At 36.4% G+C, this 16,245-nt stretch overlaps 1 protein-coding gene across 9 annotated transcripts in view; it reads right to left on the reverse strand.

Annotated features, from left to right (window-relative positions):
• Positions 1-16,245, reverse strand: part of ARID1B (AT-rich interaction domain 1B) — a 412,333-nt gene that overhangs the window by 166,674 nt on the left and 229,414 nt on the right. For 5 of the 9 annotated variants that reach the window (XM_070461638.1, XM_070461642.1, XM_070461639.1 and 2 more), the window contains one exon: positions 2,032-2,073. The exons of the other annotated variants lie outside the window; for them this stretch is intronic. In XM_070461638.1, the coding sequence (XP_070317739.1) occupies positions 2,032-2,073 (42 nt within the window). The remainder of the gene's footprint in view (positions 1-2,031; positions 2,074-16,245) is intronic. 9 annotated transcript variants of the gene reach the window in all.

The raw sequence follows: 16,245 nt of genomic DNA on the forward strand, positions 1-16,245 counted from the left end.
ATGAAACAATAAAAATGTTCAGATCTATCATTTTTAGTTCTGTGTTTAAACACTTTGGAGTAGATACGCAAAAGTGAAAAGAATCCAATTCTTTAAAAATCATTCAATTACTGGAAAAAACTTCCACATTTTGTTCCTACAAATGGATTGAAGGCTACAAAAGCAATCTGCTAGTTTAGCTACGGACCAAATGCAAAGTCATTACGCAGTAGGGTAGGCCATGGGAGTTGCTGGTGTAATCATCTTCCACAAGCCTGCTGCACACTCAGTAAGTACGAGGGATTATGGAGATGAGTCCACAGGAACTGACCCTACATGCTTATTAAACATGCAATGAATATTCTGCATGCATGCTGGGTATTAAGCAAAAACAATGAAAAATTCAGAAGATGGCCATATGTTAAATACTGCAAATCATACCGAATAAGCTCTATTTAATGTTTTCTTTTAGTAATTTTATATATAAAGGCATAGAGAGCATTTTAAGGATATAAAACTTGTTAGTTTACTAAATATTTATAAAGTGTTAATGTCTTTTACTTTTAGATTGTATTTATTCATAATGTAATAATACCTTGCGCTAAGCTTATAACCCTGTAAACAGTTGTGAGTTTGGTAGTATTACAATGTCATCCACCTGTACTTGCAGCTTAACTTGTACACCTTGTACAACTACTCAACTGCACTAACAAAATGTCAAGCATCTAGAAGGGAAAGCAGGAGTTAAGTAAGAGTTCCCAAACCTTGCGCTCTCAAACTGTCACTAACTATCCTCTGAAACTTTGACTTTCAAAGTAATTGATGACAACTATGCGGTCCTTCTATATGAAAGTAAAGTCTGGCCCCCTTAGTGAAAAGTTCTCACTAGTTTAGTACCTGGTTTAAGAATTACTAGCAAATATGTACAAAAGGTAAGTAAATCTAATAAAAAGCTACAGGTCTGGAAGACTGTAATTATAAAACTCTGTGACTTCTCCCTTCATGCTCTGTATTTCAGTGCAGCCAATCAACTCCTTATCTCACCCTCATCTCAGCTCCCCTGCCTTCCTCATCCTGCACACCTGTGATCTTCAGGTCCCGCAGGCTTCCTGCTTCAGGATCTCTCTCTCTCCTCTTCTACCATGCTGGCTCAGCCCCACTTCATCTTTCACTTGAGTCAGTCAGCTGCCCTTCACTGGTCTCTGGCAAATCAATCCTCCGAAAGTGGCCAAAATCATCTAAGTTGCAAATCTAACCCATTCTTGACTTTAAATTTTTCAATAGCTTCGCATTTTCTATGGGAAAAAATTCACATTTTCAACCTTGGATCTTGCCACAGGGGAGGAACTTAACTGCTTTTAGTTGCCTCTGATTTTTTTTCACAGTCCTCCTCGACCTGAAAACAGCTCTCCTTTTCTCCGTCCTCTCTTGCCTAAATACAATCCAAGCTCTCAAGCTCTGCCCAGAGATCAACCTCCCAGAATTTCTTCCTGCTCAGCTCACCGCACTCCCACAATCCTTGGTGTAATTCTAGCATGGGGACGATCACCCACAGGATAATTTATCTGTTTACAGGTCAAAACCTATGAAGCGACTATGAGCAACTCAAGGGCAGGAGCTGAGATTTAATTTAGTTATGACTGGAACGTAAGGGATCAATAAATAGCAGGGATAATGAATAAATGAAGCTAGAGTTATGAACCAAAAACAGCATTCTGATACCATTCAGTGGTTGAATTTCACAGCCCCCAAACTGGAGGGAATTTCAGTAAATTCTATTCCAGGGCTAATTCAAATTTAAAAGCGAGTTGCTACTAAATAAAACCCTAAGCTCCCTGTACTCCCTGTTCTCATATTCTCTACAACAAAGAAAGAAGAAAAAGAAGACACTGCCATAATCTAATCTTAATCCCAATAAAAAAAGAAATCTTAAAATTTGGGAAGATTTTAGGACCTCCCCATTTGATTAAAAAAAAGAAGTCATCTCTGTTGAGCCTTCCAATCCCTTAGGGGCGCTGAAACCTATACGATAAGCTGTATCAGACCACACACCTTGAGTCCAAAGGCAGTATCCTCCGAGGTCAAGACTTCAACCTGAAATCATAAGGAAAAAATAATTTAGGCACTATCAAACACCTTCTTTGAGTCTAGCCACAGACACCAGAGCACAGGCATGGCCTGGAACTAAGAGTTTTGAGAAAGCTGGTATTCAATTTAACATCAGGTGTCAAGAGAGCGAGATCTGTGAGTCTCTTCAAGAGTAGGGTATAAATCCAGGTCACTGCCCTGGGTTCCAGTTTTATAACAGGCTGAACATCTATCAAATTAAAATATTTGCCATCACGTTGAAGTGGTGGTATAAGTTCCTCAAAATGATCTCAGAGGTATGAGAAATCATCCTTCTTACTTAAATCACGAGATGTTGCATATACTTTTTGATCTTTCACTGACAGTGATGGGAAAGTTACGCTCCGTAAAGCAATTCCATCATGCTTTGAAGCTGCTAGTCATTTCTTGTCTCGCTCACATCAGAGTGGGTAGTCCTGAATCTCGGGAATGCTGCAGAGCGAGAGTTCCTGAAAGCAATACTCAGGAAAAGGCAGGCAGAGTCTAAGCAACAAGTTGTGAAATGATGGCAAAACTTCAAAACTGCCTATCAGTCTCACACACTAGAAGACAGAGCTCATTAACATGAATTTTAAGAGCTGCATCTAAAATAAGATGTGTATTGATAATTACAGTTTTTTAAACATAATTATTCAGTCTGGTCTATAAAGCATTTGATGATTACAAAATGCCAGTATATGGTGGAAAAGGGCAAGGAAAGAAAGCAGCAGAACAAAGAAGAATATTTTCTTAAGTGTCTGGGGAAGACAGTGGGGGTGGGGCAATAATATCAGACTAGCTTGGCTTCACTGTTTTTTATTATTTTCTTTTATTTATTTTTAACTGGAGGATAATTGCTTTACAATATTGTGCTGGTTTCTGCCATACATCAACATGAATCAGCCACAGTTTTAAACATCTTAAAATTAGGCATTTGTAGTAGGCACTTAAGTAGAAGACACACAGGCCATTCAATGTATCTTGCAATTAAAAAAAAAAAAATTAGATTTTTCCCTGGGGGGGGGGGGGGGGGGGGAGGAAATATAAGATCATTTCAAATAAGACTGTCATTCAGTATGAAAGGAAAGGGGTCAAAAAAAGAAATAAGGAAACAAACTGTTCCCTCCAATTGGTTCACTGGACGTGAGGCTCATCACAGCCTGGTCCCTGGCAGAGACTGGTGCACGAAGCAGGAGAAATGCACGCCTGGTCCTGAGAAGACGAGCGGCCTAGTTTCGATGGAAAGAGTATGTTGCTGACACCAAATGTGATTTTAGAATAAAGACTGAAATACTGGATAAGTACAGCACGAAATCATTTTAAGAGTCACTGACAGCATGTCTGTTTACACTTAATTTTCCAAAGCTAATTGTCAGACTTAGAAACTAGATCTTATTGTAGACTTTAAGAAAAAAAAAGAAGGGGAGGGGGGGTTCAGTAATTTGCAATTTACATATGTTTCAATTTCCTAAGTTGGGGCTTTCACAACACTAGGTTACTAACTCCAAATATTTTTACATTAAAGCTTCTAATCAACATTGGGAGACCTTAAAAGGAAAGCACAAGCAACAAATTCACCAAATCTTAGCTACACAATATGACGTTTACTCTTATACACATACTTCATATCTGAATACCTCAGTGTTAGGTACGTTCACTCTTGATTTGACATTTTAATATGAATAGAATTGTTTTTTAAAAACATATGTTTAAATCTGCAAAAACCATATCCAGAGTGAGTTCTGCATTTGCTTAAGAAAGAAAATTCAATAGCAAATAGAAATTTGTATAAAGGTATGGCTTTAATATATTTGACAACCTGAGATGACAGCAAACCAAAGCTTTCAAGAATTTAGAAACTCTCCAAGAAGCTTTGTCAGTAGATAGAGACAAAGACAAACCTTGGGGACTGGAGTAAGGGGGTGGATCTCAAAAGTCAGCCTCATCCCCCACCCTAGTCAGGAGGCCTCAACATGATGTTCTGAAACTCCTAAGTATGAACTAGTTTAACTAAAGCAACTTTTAAAAATTTATGGTTTGTTCAAAAGCACTATGGTTTAAATACATGTGGACTTTAGTTCAGTATCCTTCATATTATCTGTTTCTATAAGATTTCAATTGTAACACCTATAAAAAACTGCTGACTTTAAAAACATGAGATTAACCTTAATTTAATAAAAAAGATTTAAATAGATTCAATTTAATAATAATAAACCAAAGGTTTTCATGCTGTATCTAAGAGTATTTTTTACCTAAGTTGGAAGGAATCCCCCTCTAGTGGGAGTAAGGGAGTATTTCAGCCTTCACACATGATTTTCAGGTGGTAGTAATTAAATTTCACTCTCAACAGAAATCAACTAAGCTTTCTGCTTCTTTTATAAGAAATTTCAATCTTTTAAAAACAAAAATAAATTAAGTATTTTCTATTGCACAAACCTAACACCTATAATTCCTATAAAAACCCAGAAGTAGATTTGTGTTTGTATGATGGGAGTTAAGTTATTATACAAGCATCATCAGCAAATTTATATTGGCTATAAAGAAGTCTCAATTTTAAGTTAAAACAAGAATGTGCAACTGAATGTACAACACAGTACATTCTCAGTGTAAAGATTTAAGAATGTAGTAGGAGGATAGAGTGCTGACTGTCTGCATTTACCTTACTCATTAACAAAGACTTTCTGGATATTTACTGCATGTTAGGCATGTACTCAGTACTGTATGAGATAAAAAGTGAGTTTCACTAAGATATTATTACCTGAATGAAATGTATTTAAACATTCACTTTAAAAATAAATTCAAATTCAGAAATGACTAGATGAGATCACTCATGGTGTCATTTTTCTTTTTAATCTTCAGTTTAGGGAGTCTTCTCTTGTGGCTCAGCTGGTTCAGAATCCGCCTGCAATGAGGGAGACCTGGGTTTGATCCCTGGGTTGGGAAGATTCCCCTGGAGAAGTGAAAGGTTACCCACTCCAGTATTCTGACCTGGAGAATTCCATGGACTATATAGTCCATGTGGTCACAAAGAGCCGGACACGACTGAGCGGCTTTCACTTAGGGAGACTTGAAACTGGCAGTATCATCAAGAAAAAAGGTCACAGGTTTACCTAAATTAAAATTAGGATGTGCTACCCAATGTTCTCCTTCTCCACACAGATGCTATAACAAGTGCAAAGATGACTCAATACCGTAATGAGAGGCATACGTGATACCACTGGGACAGAGAACTTGTCAAGGGGTCCTGAGGTATAAACTATGAAGGGATCTGTGTGGGCGTCCCAGGTGGCACTAGTGGTACAGAACCTGCCTGCCAATGCAGGAGATGTAAAAGATGCGGGTCCCATCCCTGGGTCTGGAAGATCTCCTGGAGAAGGAAATGATAACCCACTCCAGTATTCTTGCCTGGAGAACCCATGGACAGAGGAGCCTAGCGGGCTACAGTCCATGGGATCACAAAGAGTTGGACACGACTGAAGCGACTGAGCACACACGTGTGGGCTAACAAAGCAGAGACTTCCTAAGTATAGGATGAGGCCCTTTCCATTAAGCTATGCTTCTTTCAGATGATGCTAGTCAACACTTTATAACATGAGTGCCTAAAAGGATTCCATTTATAGAGAATTCCTAAAATCACTGTGGAAATTCAATCTGCAAAGTTCAGAAGCAGCTACACCATTCATAGTTCTTTCATTCTAATCAAGCAAAAAGGCTTCAATTGGCTCTTCTCTCTCCCAATTACTCTAACAAGCCCTCCCTCTGCCAAAATTAAAATAAAACACTTTAATTTCCAATCATTCTATTAAGAAAATTGGGAAAATGTGAATTCATGAATTTGGAAGTAGGAGTGGTTGTACCTTACCCTTTCTTAATCACTTTCAAAGCCCTTTGTATACCTCTAAAGCAGAAAACACAAATATCGAGCAGCATTTTCAAGTATACACCACTATATTTAAGACAGAAAACCAACAAGGACCTACTATACAGCACAAGGAAGTCTGCACAGTATTCTGTAATAACCTAAATGGGAAAAGAATTTGAAAAAGAATATATATATATATATATACACATATATAAAAAAAATAAAACTGCCCCAAACTATATTCTGTTTTATAAGAAAAAGAAAAGATCTTAAAATCAGGATCACACTATCACAAAAAGAAAGGGAACAAATGATGATGATTTACGGTCACACACAAAGATTCTTACTCATAATTAAAGGAATGCAAATTAAAACTTACATTATTCCATTTTCTCACCACAGATTACCAAAGATTAAAAACTTAGATGTTAATAATATTGACAATGATGTGAGAAATCACTCAGATCATGGCCTTGTGCTGATAAGAACATATACTGAAATAAAGCTCAATTTAGCAACATCCACCAAAATGTGTATGCGTGTGATTAGGCATTAGCCCAACAATTCCAGGATATCCAAGCACAAAAATAAAGATACACAAAGTTGCTTACCAAAGTTATCTGTAACAGGAAAAAGGTGAATACAACCATCCACAAAATGTTTACCAACAAGGGGATTTAATAATTTCTCATGCAGCTAAGCCTAGAATATTATACTGCTATTAAAAGGAGGTGAATCTATCTGTGTAGATAAGGAAAAATTTCCCCTTGATGTCACATAAAGTGAAAAGAATCAGAACAGTGTACATTCTAAGATAACATCTGTGTTAAAAATAAACTGAGATTCAGCTATATGATTGATAGACTATTTTGAAAAGATATGCAAGAAATACTTTAGTGACTGCCTCAAGGAAGAGACCTTTTTTCATTGTATATTGCCTCACAATATAAAAATTTTTTTCACCAATGTATGTGTTTTTCTTGTTCAATTTAAAGGAATTAGTTAAAATATGCAAATGTAACATCAAGAAGCATTCAATAAAGTACTCAACGTCAGTAATAAGCATAGAAATGTAAGTAAAAGTCTTACTCAATGCCTGTGTGCACAACCAGACCCCTCAACACTTGTGTGTGTGTGTGCTTGCGTGCTCAGTTGCTTCAGCCATGTCCAACTCTCAGCGATTCTATGGACTGTAGCTCACCAGGCTCCTCTGTCCATGGGGATTCTCCAGGCAGGAATACTGGAGTGGATTGCTGTGCCCTTCTCTAGGGGATCTTCCCAACCCAGGGATCGAACCTACGTCTTCTGCATTGCAGCCAGATTCTTTACTGCTGAGCCACCAGGAAGCCCAACACCTATGATGGGTATGTAAATAAAACTAGTCTTCCCAAAATATAGTTTTCCATTATACATCAAAAGCCTCAAACATATTCACACCCATTTACCCAACAATTTATTTGCTAGAAAAATCTTTGTGATCTGATTTATGATCAAGTGTTTATATATTAACTATGTATAGTACATCTTTATTTAAAATAATGACAAATTAGAAAAAACAATACAAACATAGGGAATGGTTAAAGTATGATCTATTCATATGATAGACCATTATTTTTTGACATAATCATGAATAACTCAGCTTTCAAGAAATAAGTTTATAAATGCTTTTAACATGTTAAAATTTAAAAGTAGGAGTAAAAACAGAAACTTGATATTATAAATATTCAAATCTATTCATTTGTTCCCTCCATGCCTTCTAGAATATGTGTCATGCTGGGAAATGCCCTGCCCATTCCAGACTTTATAATATTTCTTCACGCTTTCTTTTAATACATTCCACTTTATATTTTTTACATTTAAATATTTGATCTATCTGTAATTTATTTTGAAATAACAAGGGGAAAAGATGACTCAGCTTTAATTTTCCTTTAAATAACTTATTCTGTGATGCAGAATAATCCATTATTTTCTCCAGTGATCATATATACCATAGCTTCACCATAATTAAACATTAACATAAATTTTGCCTGTAATTCCAGGTAGGGATGGGAAAAATAAAATTATCCATGATGCATTCAACCCAAAGGCAGGTGGAAGTGAGAGGAGAAGAATCTGATGCAATCTGCAATCATAGTATTTGTTCACAGGTAAATTACTAAGAATTCAGATGCTTTAAAAAAATAATTTTTGCCTAGATTGATGTTTAAGGGGTAAAACTACTACTCTAAAGTGTGCTGTGTCTCCTCTGGTTTATCCAAAAAGACGACTATACCAACTAGAGCAATTAAACACAGTTTTAACCAAAAGAAGGAGAAGCAGACATTAATAAACAAATTGATCTCCAAATCCATGCTACAGGATTTATGACAATTTAGACTATAGGAATAGCCCTCGGTCCCACACCTCTCTTCTTCTCCCTCTCACATAAGCACACAGACAGCTCACACTGGGTTGCAAAGGTTTAATTTTAGCAAGCAAAGAATTTGTTATGTCTTTTTAAATACTGTTATTATTATTACCACTATTATCATTATTATTTACCTTTTTGTAGTCTATTTAAAAAATGAACACTTAAGACATGTAAAACCCTGACATCATTCTTCTCTTATTATTCTCCTCATTCTCCTTATTAGCATGTACAGGCCATATGACAGCTCAAGGACACAGCTTGCAGAAACTGCTAGGTGTTTGGTTAGCTGGTAATGGAACTCACAATGATGCCTTCTACTGTTAAGTGCTCTGAGTAGAACATGCATTCTCTGAATGCATTTAAAATTAACTAAAAACTTATATAGGAAACAATAAATATTAATAACTGATAAATTTCATCTATGCAACCAAAAATCATTTCTGCTCTACTTAATACAGTGTACTACAATTTCAAGGCAAATGATAGATATGTTATAATTACTTTTCACTGCAAGTGTTATGTTCATAGTGTCTTTTTTTCTAGAATGTTAGCTGTATTTTCACATCCAGGCTGTTAAATTTAAAACAAAGGTGGTGGACATTGTGGTCACACTCCCCTTTCTAGCTATGTTCTCTAACTGGGTGAGGATATCTTCACTTGAGATTCTCAAAGCAGTCACAAACTCATGATATGGCTCAGAGAAAACAGACCTTGAGTACAGAATAGTGTGCAAAAATAGCCATCACTATGCAGGTGGAGTCAATTTCTCAAATCCTTTAGTCTGGGCTGGATATGTGATTTGCCTGGATCAACAGAATACAGCAACTGAAAGCAGAGTGTACCACTTCCAAGTCTAAGATTCAAGAGGCAATGCCTACTTTTAGCCAGCCTCTTGAAAGTCAACCAGCACATGCATGCTAGTTAGTCGGAGTTTAAGAGACATATGGTTCTGTTACCATGTCACCCTAGCCATGAGCCAGTCAACTTCAAGAAGCAGAGAGAGCCATTTAGCAGATCAGGATAGTTAACAGCAGAGAGGAGAATGAGACCAGAAGAAACCAGGAGCACTACCCAGGCCAGACTAGCAAAGTAAAGGATTATGAGCTAAAGAAGTGCTGCTTGTTCTGAGCACTAAGCTGCCAGTTCATCTGCTTCGTAGCACAATTAACTAAGGCTCTCAGGTGTCATATACCTGCTGGTTGAGTTCCAGGCTAGAACATTACAATACAACAGGCAGTTCTGAAAGTGCTTACAGTGTCTACACAGGCAAGTCCCCTCTCCATCTCCACTCTCTAATTGAAACGTCTCAAGACCATAAAACCCTCAGTTCCTGACGGTGGTCCACAAGAAGCTCAACAGAGTGGCTCCTGCCTGCCTCTCTGATCCCCAGTCCCGACACTCTCCCTCCTCACACAATGTTCCAGCTAAACTGGCTTCCTTTCTGTTCCTCAAAATGGCCCTCTCTTACCTCAGAGCCTGTGCACTCGCTGTCCCCGCCTCCTGGAACGCTGTGCTATCAGATCTATCACTGGTCCCTTCAAATCCTCACACCCCAGTTTAAAGGTTCTCTCCTAAAAGAGCTCTTCTCCCTCTCTAGTGTCACCACCTGAAATTTGCTTGTTTATCCCTTTACTGAAATGTAAACTTCACAAGAGTAGGGACCTTGCACATGTCATTCATTGTTTTAAGTTTTTTATCCAGAAAAAATGTCTGACATGGGAGAAGTCCCCGAAATAATTGTTGAGCAAATAAGTAGGTATGAATGAATGTATTGAGGACTGTAACACAATGAAAATATGAATACATACTTATATACCACAATTTGATATAGCTCCATGTCACAAGTGTAAGATCTATCAAGATTGAAAACATCCTCCACCTTATATAAATACAGAAGTTAAAGTCTTATGTACCATTTAGGTGACAATATACATACTTGCATTACACACTAATGTTATGAAAAATAAAAAGTCAAAATCCAGTTTTACTATATATAATGATGGCATGTAAGCATTTGATGCATTTGTCTCTCTGAATGTGAAGTGAAAGTGAAAGTCACTTAGCCATGTCTGACTCTCTCTGACCCCATGGACTATACAGTTCATGGAATTCTTCAGGCCAGAATACTGGAGTGGGTAGTCTTTCCCTTCTCCAGGGGGAATCTTTTCAACCCAGGGATAGAACCCACGTCTTCCACACTGCAAGCAGATCCTTTACCAGCTGAGCCACAAGGGAAGCCCAAGAAAACTGGAGTGGGTAGCCTATTCCTTCTCCAGATGATCTTCCTGACCCTGGGGACTCCAGCATTGCAAGCAGATTGTTTACCAACTGAGCTCTCAGGGAAGCCCTTTGTCTCTCTGGTCAAGAGTAAATTTTAACTTCCTTTAAAAGGATTAACTTTTTAAAATTGATGGCAATAAAGTAAGAACACTGCTCAAAGACAGATATTTTATCCCTGTTGTTGAATTAAAATGTAATCATTCTTTTAGAATTGTATTTGTACTGAGAAATGACTATAGTAAATATTTCATAAAGAACACAGTTTACAATCTTTTCAAATTTAATTTTTAAAAGTAAGTTTCGGTAAAATTTGAGCTCTGCACTTAAGTGGGTTGACCACAACACAGCATGTGGTAGGAATGCCCTACCTCATGTTGCAGGTCATCACTTGAAGGATATCGACAGACATGCATTCTATAGAAGAATCAGGTTAAAATGGTCCCAGGACAATGCTTGCTCCATAGGGGGTCTCCTTAAGATCAAAGAGTACAACAGGTGCCCAAGTGTAACCCGACCAGTAACATGACAGACAGATGTGGAGATCTGGGGCTATACCAGGAGAAATCACATGATATAAAAGTTAATCATTTTTATACTCAGTGTTTATCAAGAAATATGGACTATGGCATTATAAAATAGACATATATATATTTTTTCATGATTTCCTTTGGCTTTTTCTAATGCAATAAGTGTATATAAATAACGTAAACTTGTAAACAAAACTTCTGGAAACAGATCATATTTCAATAAAAGCAATGCTTTAATATTTACCTTTAGATCTTTCTGCAAAGTGTATTTTGTTAATGTAGAAAATTACCTACAGTAAAACACTAATTATTCACCACATTATCATTTCTTTGTGATTGCTTTTCCTATATTCTTCAAGTTAACATCTTATCTTTTTAAAATAAGATTTTCTACACAATTGTCCTTAGGTTCTAGAAGATGTGATGAAGAAAAATACAAAAGCTACAGGTATCCAGGCAGTTCAGGTGTTAGTTTATTTACACTTTATAACAACTGAAATACTATTATCTCATCTTACATTGTGTGATATTCCTTTTGAATTCTGTTACAATTCAATGCAGTTTTAAGCAATACTTTCCTATTTAAATAAGTATCTACTCATTCATACATAAATTGATATAAAAAGTTTATCAAATTTACAACAGTCTGAGAAATTTAAATGCTCTAAGAACATAAGCCAAAAATATAAACTCTTCATTTTAATTTCATAAAGAGGAAAATTAATTTTTAAAAAAATGACTGAATAAATCTACTAAAATAAAAGTTAAAAATTTAGCAAAAGTACTGTTTGACCATACTTAACCCTCTTTCCCAGTTCTGCCCACCATTAAGATCAAACTCAGAAAAGAAAGTTGAAAAATGTTATACAATTAATATTCAAAAGAGGTGCTGTAGACACACAGGCTGTGGAGACACACAGATAAAGCAATTGTAAAAGTTAACCACTCTGCCTGGGGTAGCAGATGCAACAAAGATGATTTTAACTGATTAGATGAGAATGGAAAAGTATTTTCAAAACAAAAATATTTGAAGGTCAACAAATTAAACTTTTATCACTGCTTCCATAGGGTTGCTTGTACATTATTAATTTGACTGCCAGCCACCAGCTTCTTTTTCTGCTGCCTTCTTTCCTGTCTGGATGTTCCTAGCCCCCTAACTTGGTCACCAGGATCTGCATGTGCAAAAAATGAAATATGAAAGAACATCTGTTTACCCTAAAACACCTCTAAAAAGTAGGCTGGTCTAAAAAATATTGGAATAGTGATTACAATCAGACTTCCAACACAGTGTATCTTTAAGGTCTTTCAAAATATAAACTATCTAAGACTATCTTGATTATCAAATTGGAACAGAAAGATAATTCAGCCAAAGAGAAAGAAAAGAATGTAAGGTTCATTAAACTTAAATTGAGACACAAACCTTAACTTTTTACCTTAAAACTAACTCAATGGGACTTACTTTAAAGAATCTACCTACTTAATTTGGTAAAACTAGTAACTGTATAACTAAGACAGACATCTTTAGAAAAGACATCACTTTTTAATTCTTTTCATCATTATCTAAAGTGCTATTAGTCCAAGACGAATTTGTCCACACCAATCGTCACCTCAATTGTTCTCTCACATAGACTGTTTAAGATATTCTTATGTGCAAAGGGCAACAATAGTAAAAAAAAAAAAAAAATTTAAGCAAAGAGTATAAGTATGTGAAGGAAACTGAGGTTAGTACAGGAAGTTCCGACAGAGGCAAACTGAGGGGGTGGGGAGAAAAAGAGTTGACGTTTTCAAGGCAAGCAACTAATAGCATACCACTATTCCTGCCTGCCCAGTCTTTCTCTCTCCGAAACAAGAATATTGTCTGAAAAAACACTGCACAAGAAGAGGAAGTCTTCAGAGACAGTTATTAGTTGTGTGAAAAAGCTTTGCTACCAAGTTTACTTTCATGCCTTTTTGAGTTCAAAACTATTCAATATAAATCTTCTATAATAAAGGGCCATAGAGGCCTTGTCTCTAAAGAATCTCTAATCTTTAAAAAATGTTGGTAATTTAAGACATGGGCATTTTGGTGCAGAAAAACGTCAGGGTGGAGATAATTACAAACCCTTATCCGCTCACTGAAGAGCTGAATGCCTGAGGACACAGGTTCAGGTGAGACTGAGACCAACCAACAGAAACAGGAAAAGACAGAGTTTCCAAACAGACTGACCCAGAGGAGAAGGAAGATACCACACCTGTTAGTGACACTCGCATTGCTACTTCATGTCAGGGACACATCTGGATATAAATAATAAAGTCACTTTCTAAAATACTGGCGGCATATGATTACAGTACTCTCTGGAAGAATAAATTTGTTGTTTGTTGTTTTAGTCACTAAGTTGTATCTGACTCTTTCACGATCCCATGGACTATAGCCTGCCAGGCTTCTCTGTCTATGGGATTTCCCAGGCAAGAGTATAGGAGTGGATTGGCCATTTCCTTCTCCAGGGGATCTTCCTGACCCAGGGATTGAACTCACGTATCCTGCATTGGCAGGTGGATTCTTTACCACTGCCACACCAGGAAAGAATAACATACCAAGGAGGAATCCTCTGGTTCTACCATAAACAGCAGTATCATATGGCAAAAGAAAACATGAGCAATTTCTTCAAAATCATGGGATTCAACCACGAGAGCTGATTTTTGAGAAGTAATCTACTGCAGCAAAATAATAAGGTAGTCTTACAACATGATCGAGAAATCCCACTTCTATGCATTTACTCAAGAGAGGTGAAAACATGTTCTCCTGAAGACCTGTATGAGAATATTTAGAGAGGCTTTATTTACTCAAAACTGTCAAAAGCTGCAAACAATCCAAATGTCTATCAACTGGTGCACGGATAAATGAAATTTCAAACTATATCCATACAATGGAAAACTACTCACCAATAAAAAAGGAGCTGATTCCTGATATAAGCAACAAAATGGATGCATCACAAATGTACTAATATGTAAAAGAAGCTAAAGCCAGACTCAAAAGGCTACCTACTGTATGCTTCCATTTCTACGACATTCTGGAAAAGACGAAACTTTCAAGAAAGAAAGCAGATCAGTGGTTGCCAGGAGCTAGGTGACCTGGGAGGAGCACAGTGGAACTTTTGGGGTGATGGAAAACTTCCATTAAAAATGTTCTAAGGTTCTACTAGAGTACTATTCTTCACATATCATCATAGTAGTTAATGGCACTCAGAAAATGTTATCATTTCCAAATATGCAGATAAGAACTAAAATAATATTCCAGAAAGTCATCCTCAAAACACCTGTGATTTTCATTGTAGAGTGCACCTTTTTTCTTTTTAGATAAAGTGTTCCAGACCATAGGACTGAAATTTTCAGGTGATAATTTCTAGAGACTTTTGAATGATTTGGAGTTAGCTAGATTCTTCTTGTGGTAGGGGAAATTTGAGGTTTTTGAAACGTTCTGGTCAGGTAAAAGTAACTTTAGGTTAGTTTTTTAAAACTAAAAAGTGATTGCATTTCTAATGAAAATTTTTGATATCTAATACAATTGCATATAAGTTGGAATTTCAACATGAGAACCAGCAAATCAACTTAAAATCAAAAGTACAGCCAACAGTGAAGTTAAAGTAGTATGTACAAGTTCAGACAAGAACAGTATACAATCTTCAGATATGAAGTATAACACTTAACCTCTTCCTAACAGTACCTATAGCTCAGAAATTCTGAATTCAGTTTCTAAAATTCAAATCTTAAAAAAAAACAAAACCTCTTAAAGGGCCACATATTAATGCTTATTTTGTAATCCAGCTCCAGTAACTCTAGGAGATGTGTTGAGAAAATTCAGAGTTACTGAGCTTACACCATGAAACTACTTTCTACCTATAAAGTAGCTAAAAGCTTGAAATATAGTCTCAAGACTGAAAAGGTTGATTTTTAATGTATGAAATATTACTCTTGGTAGGCCCTTTCAACACTGTTAAATTAAGCAGGCTCAGTTTTATTCATACAAATTCTTCAGCTTTTTAAACAAAAATGAAGTCTCTGAAATTAAAAATGTACAACCAAACTTAAAATTAATCAGTCGAACAAACATATAGCTACTTGGCAACCAGGAAAAAATTTGCCCCCTCCCTCCTAGCCGGGGATATTTGACAATGTCTAGCAACATTTTGGTCATCACAATGGGGGTTAGAATGGGATCTGCTCCTAGTAGCTCATGGTACTGCAATGAACAGGATAGTCCTTTTACACAGTGAATTATCTGGCCAAAAATGCCAGTGGTGCAGAGGTTAGAATCCCTGGTCCAGATGGGAAATTCCAGCTACTGATCTTAAGGAGCATAAGCATAGGAGGAAAAACCGTGGTTCAAATATTGATTTTATTAACAGGAATACAAACAGTGTTTGGGATGAAAGCCACTTCAATTGCTGAAACAGTGAAACTGCATTATCATCATATTCATGACAGAGGGCTATAGAGCCAAGGTTTCCACAGAGCAGTGGTTTTAGTACCGCTGAAGTAAAATGCTATAAAACAAATTTCTTCCGGAAAGATCGCAAGCTCAGTGACAACTCTGCATAGGTGGATAAACTTACTCATAAAATATGTGAGCTCAATGCCATGTTTTATTTAAAAAAAAAAACAAAAAAAAGGAGAGTTGTTACCAATTAATACAAATTCACTTATTCTATAAAATGGGGAAATGGGTAAAAGTCAAAAGTAAAAATAAACTGAGATAGCTAAGGCCTGTTAACAAATGTACAGGCAGATGTGTGTATGTTCACACGTGTGTATATATATCTTAGATCTAAAATCTAAATTCAAGATTAGTCAAATAAGACATTTGCTTGAACTCTCACTTAAATCTATTATTTGCTTTAAGACTCCCTTTGAAAAACCTGGAGGAGTGTAAGAATCTCATACTCATACTAGGATACTAGGGAGGCAAAGTATAATTTCATAGTTTGCTATAAACCAGGCAAATGCTCAGAGCAAACAGAAACAAACTTGGAAAGAGTGGGCACAAATGATTATCCAAACAGGTATGTCTTTTTTGCTGATACTTAACTGTTAGGATTTTTGAA

The sequence above is a fragment of the Odocoileus virginianus genome, chromosome 34, assembly GCF_023699985.2.
Source record: "Odocoileus virginianus isolate 20LAN1187 ecotype Illinois chromosome 34, Ovbor_1.2, whole genome shotgun sequence".
Classification (NCBI taxonomy): Eukaryota; Metazoa; Chordata; class Mammalia; order Artiodactyla; family Cervidae; genus Odocoileus; species Odocoileus virginianus.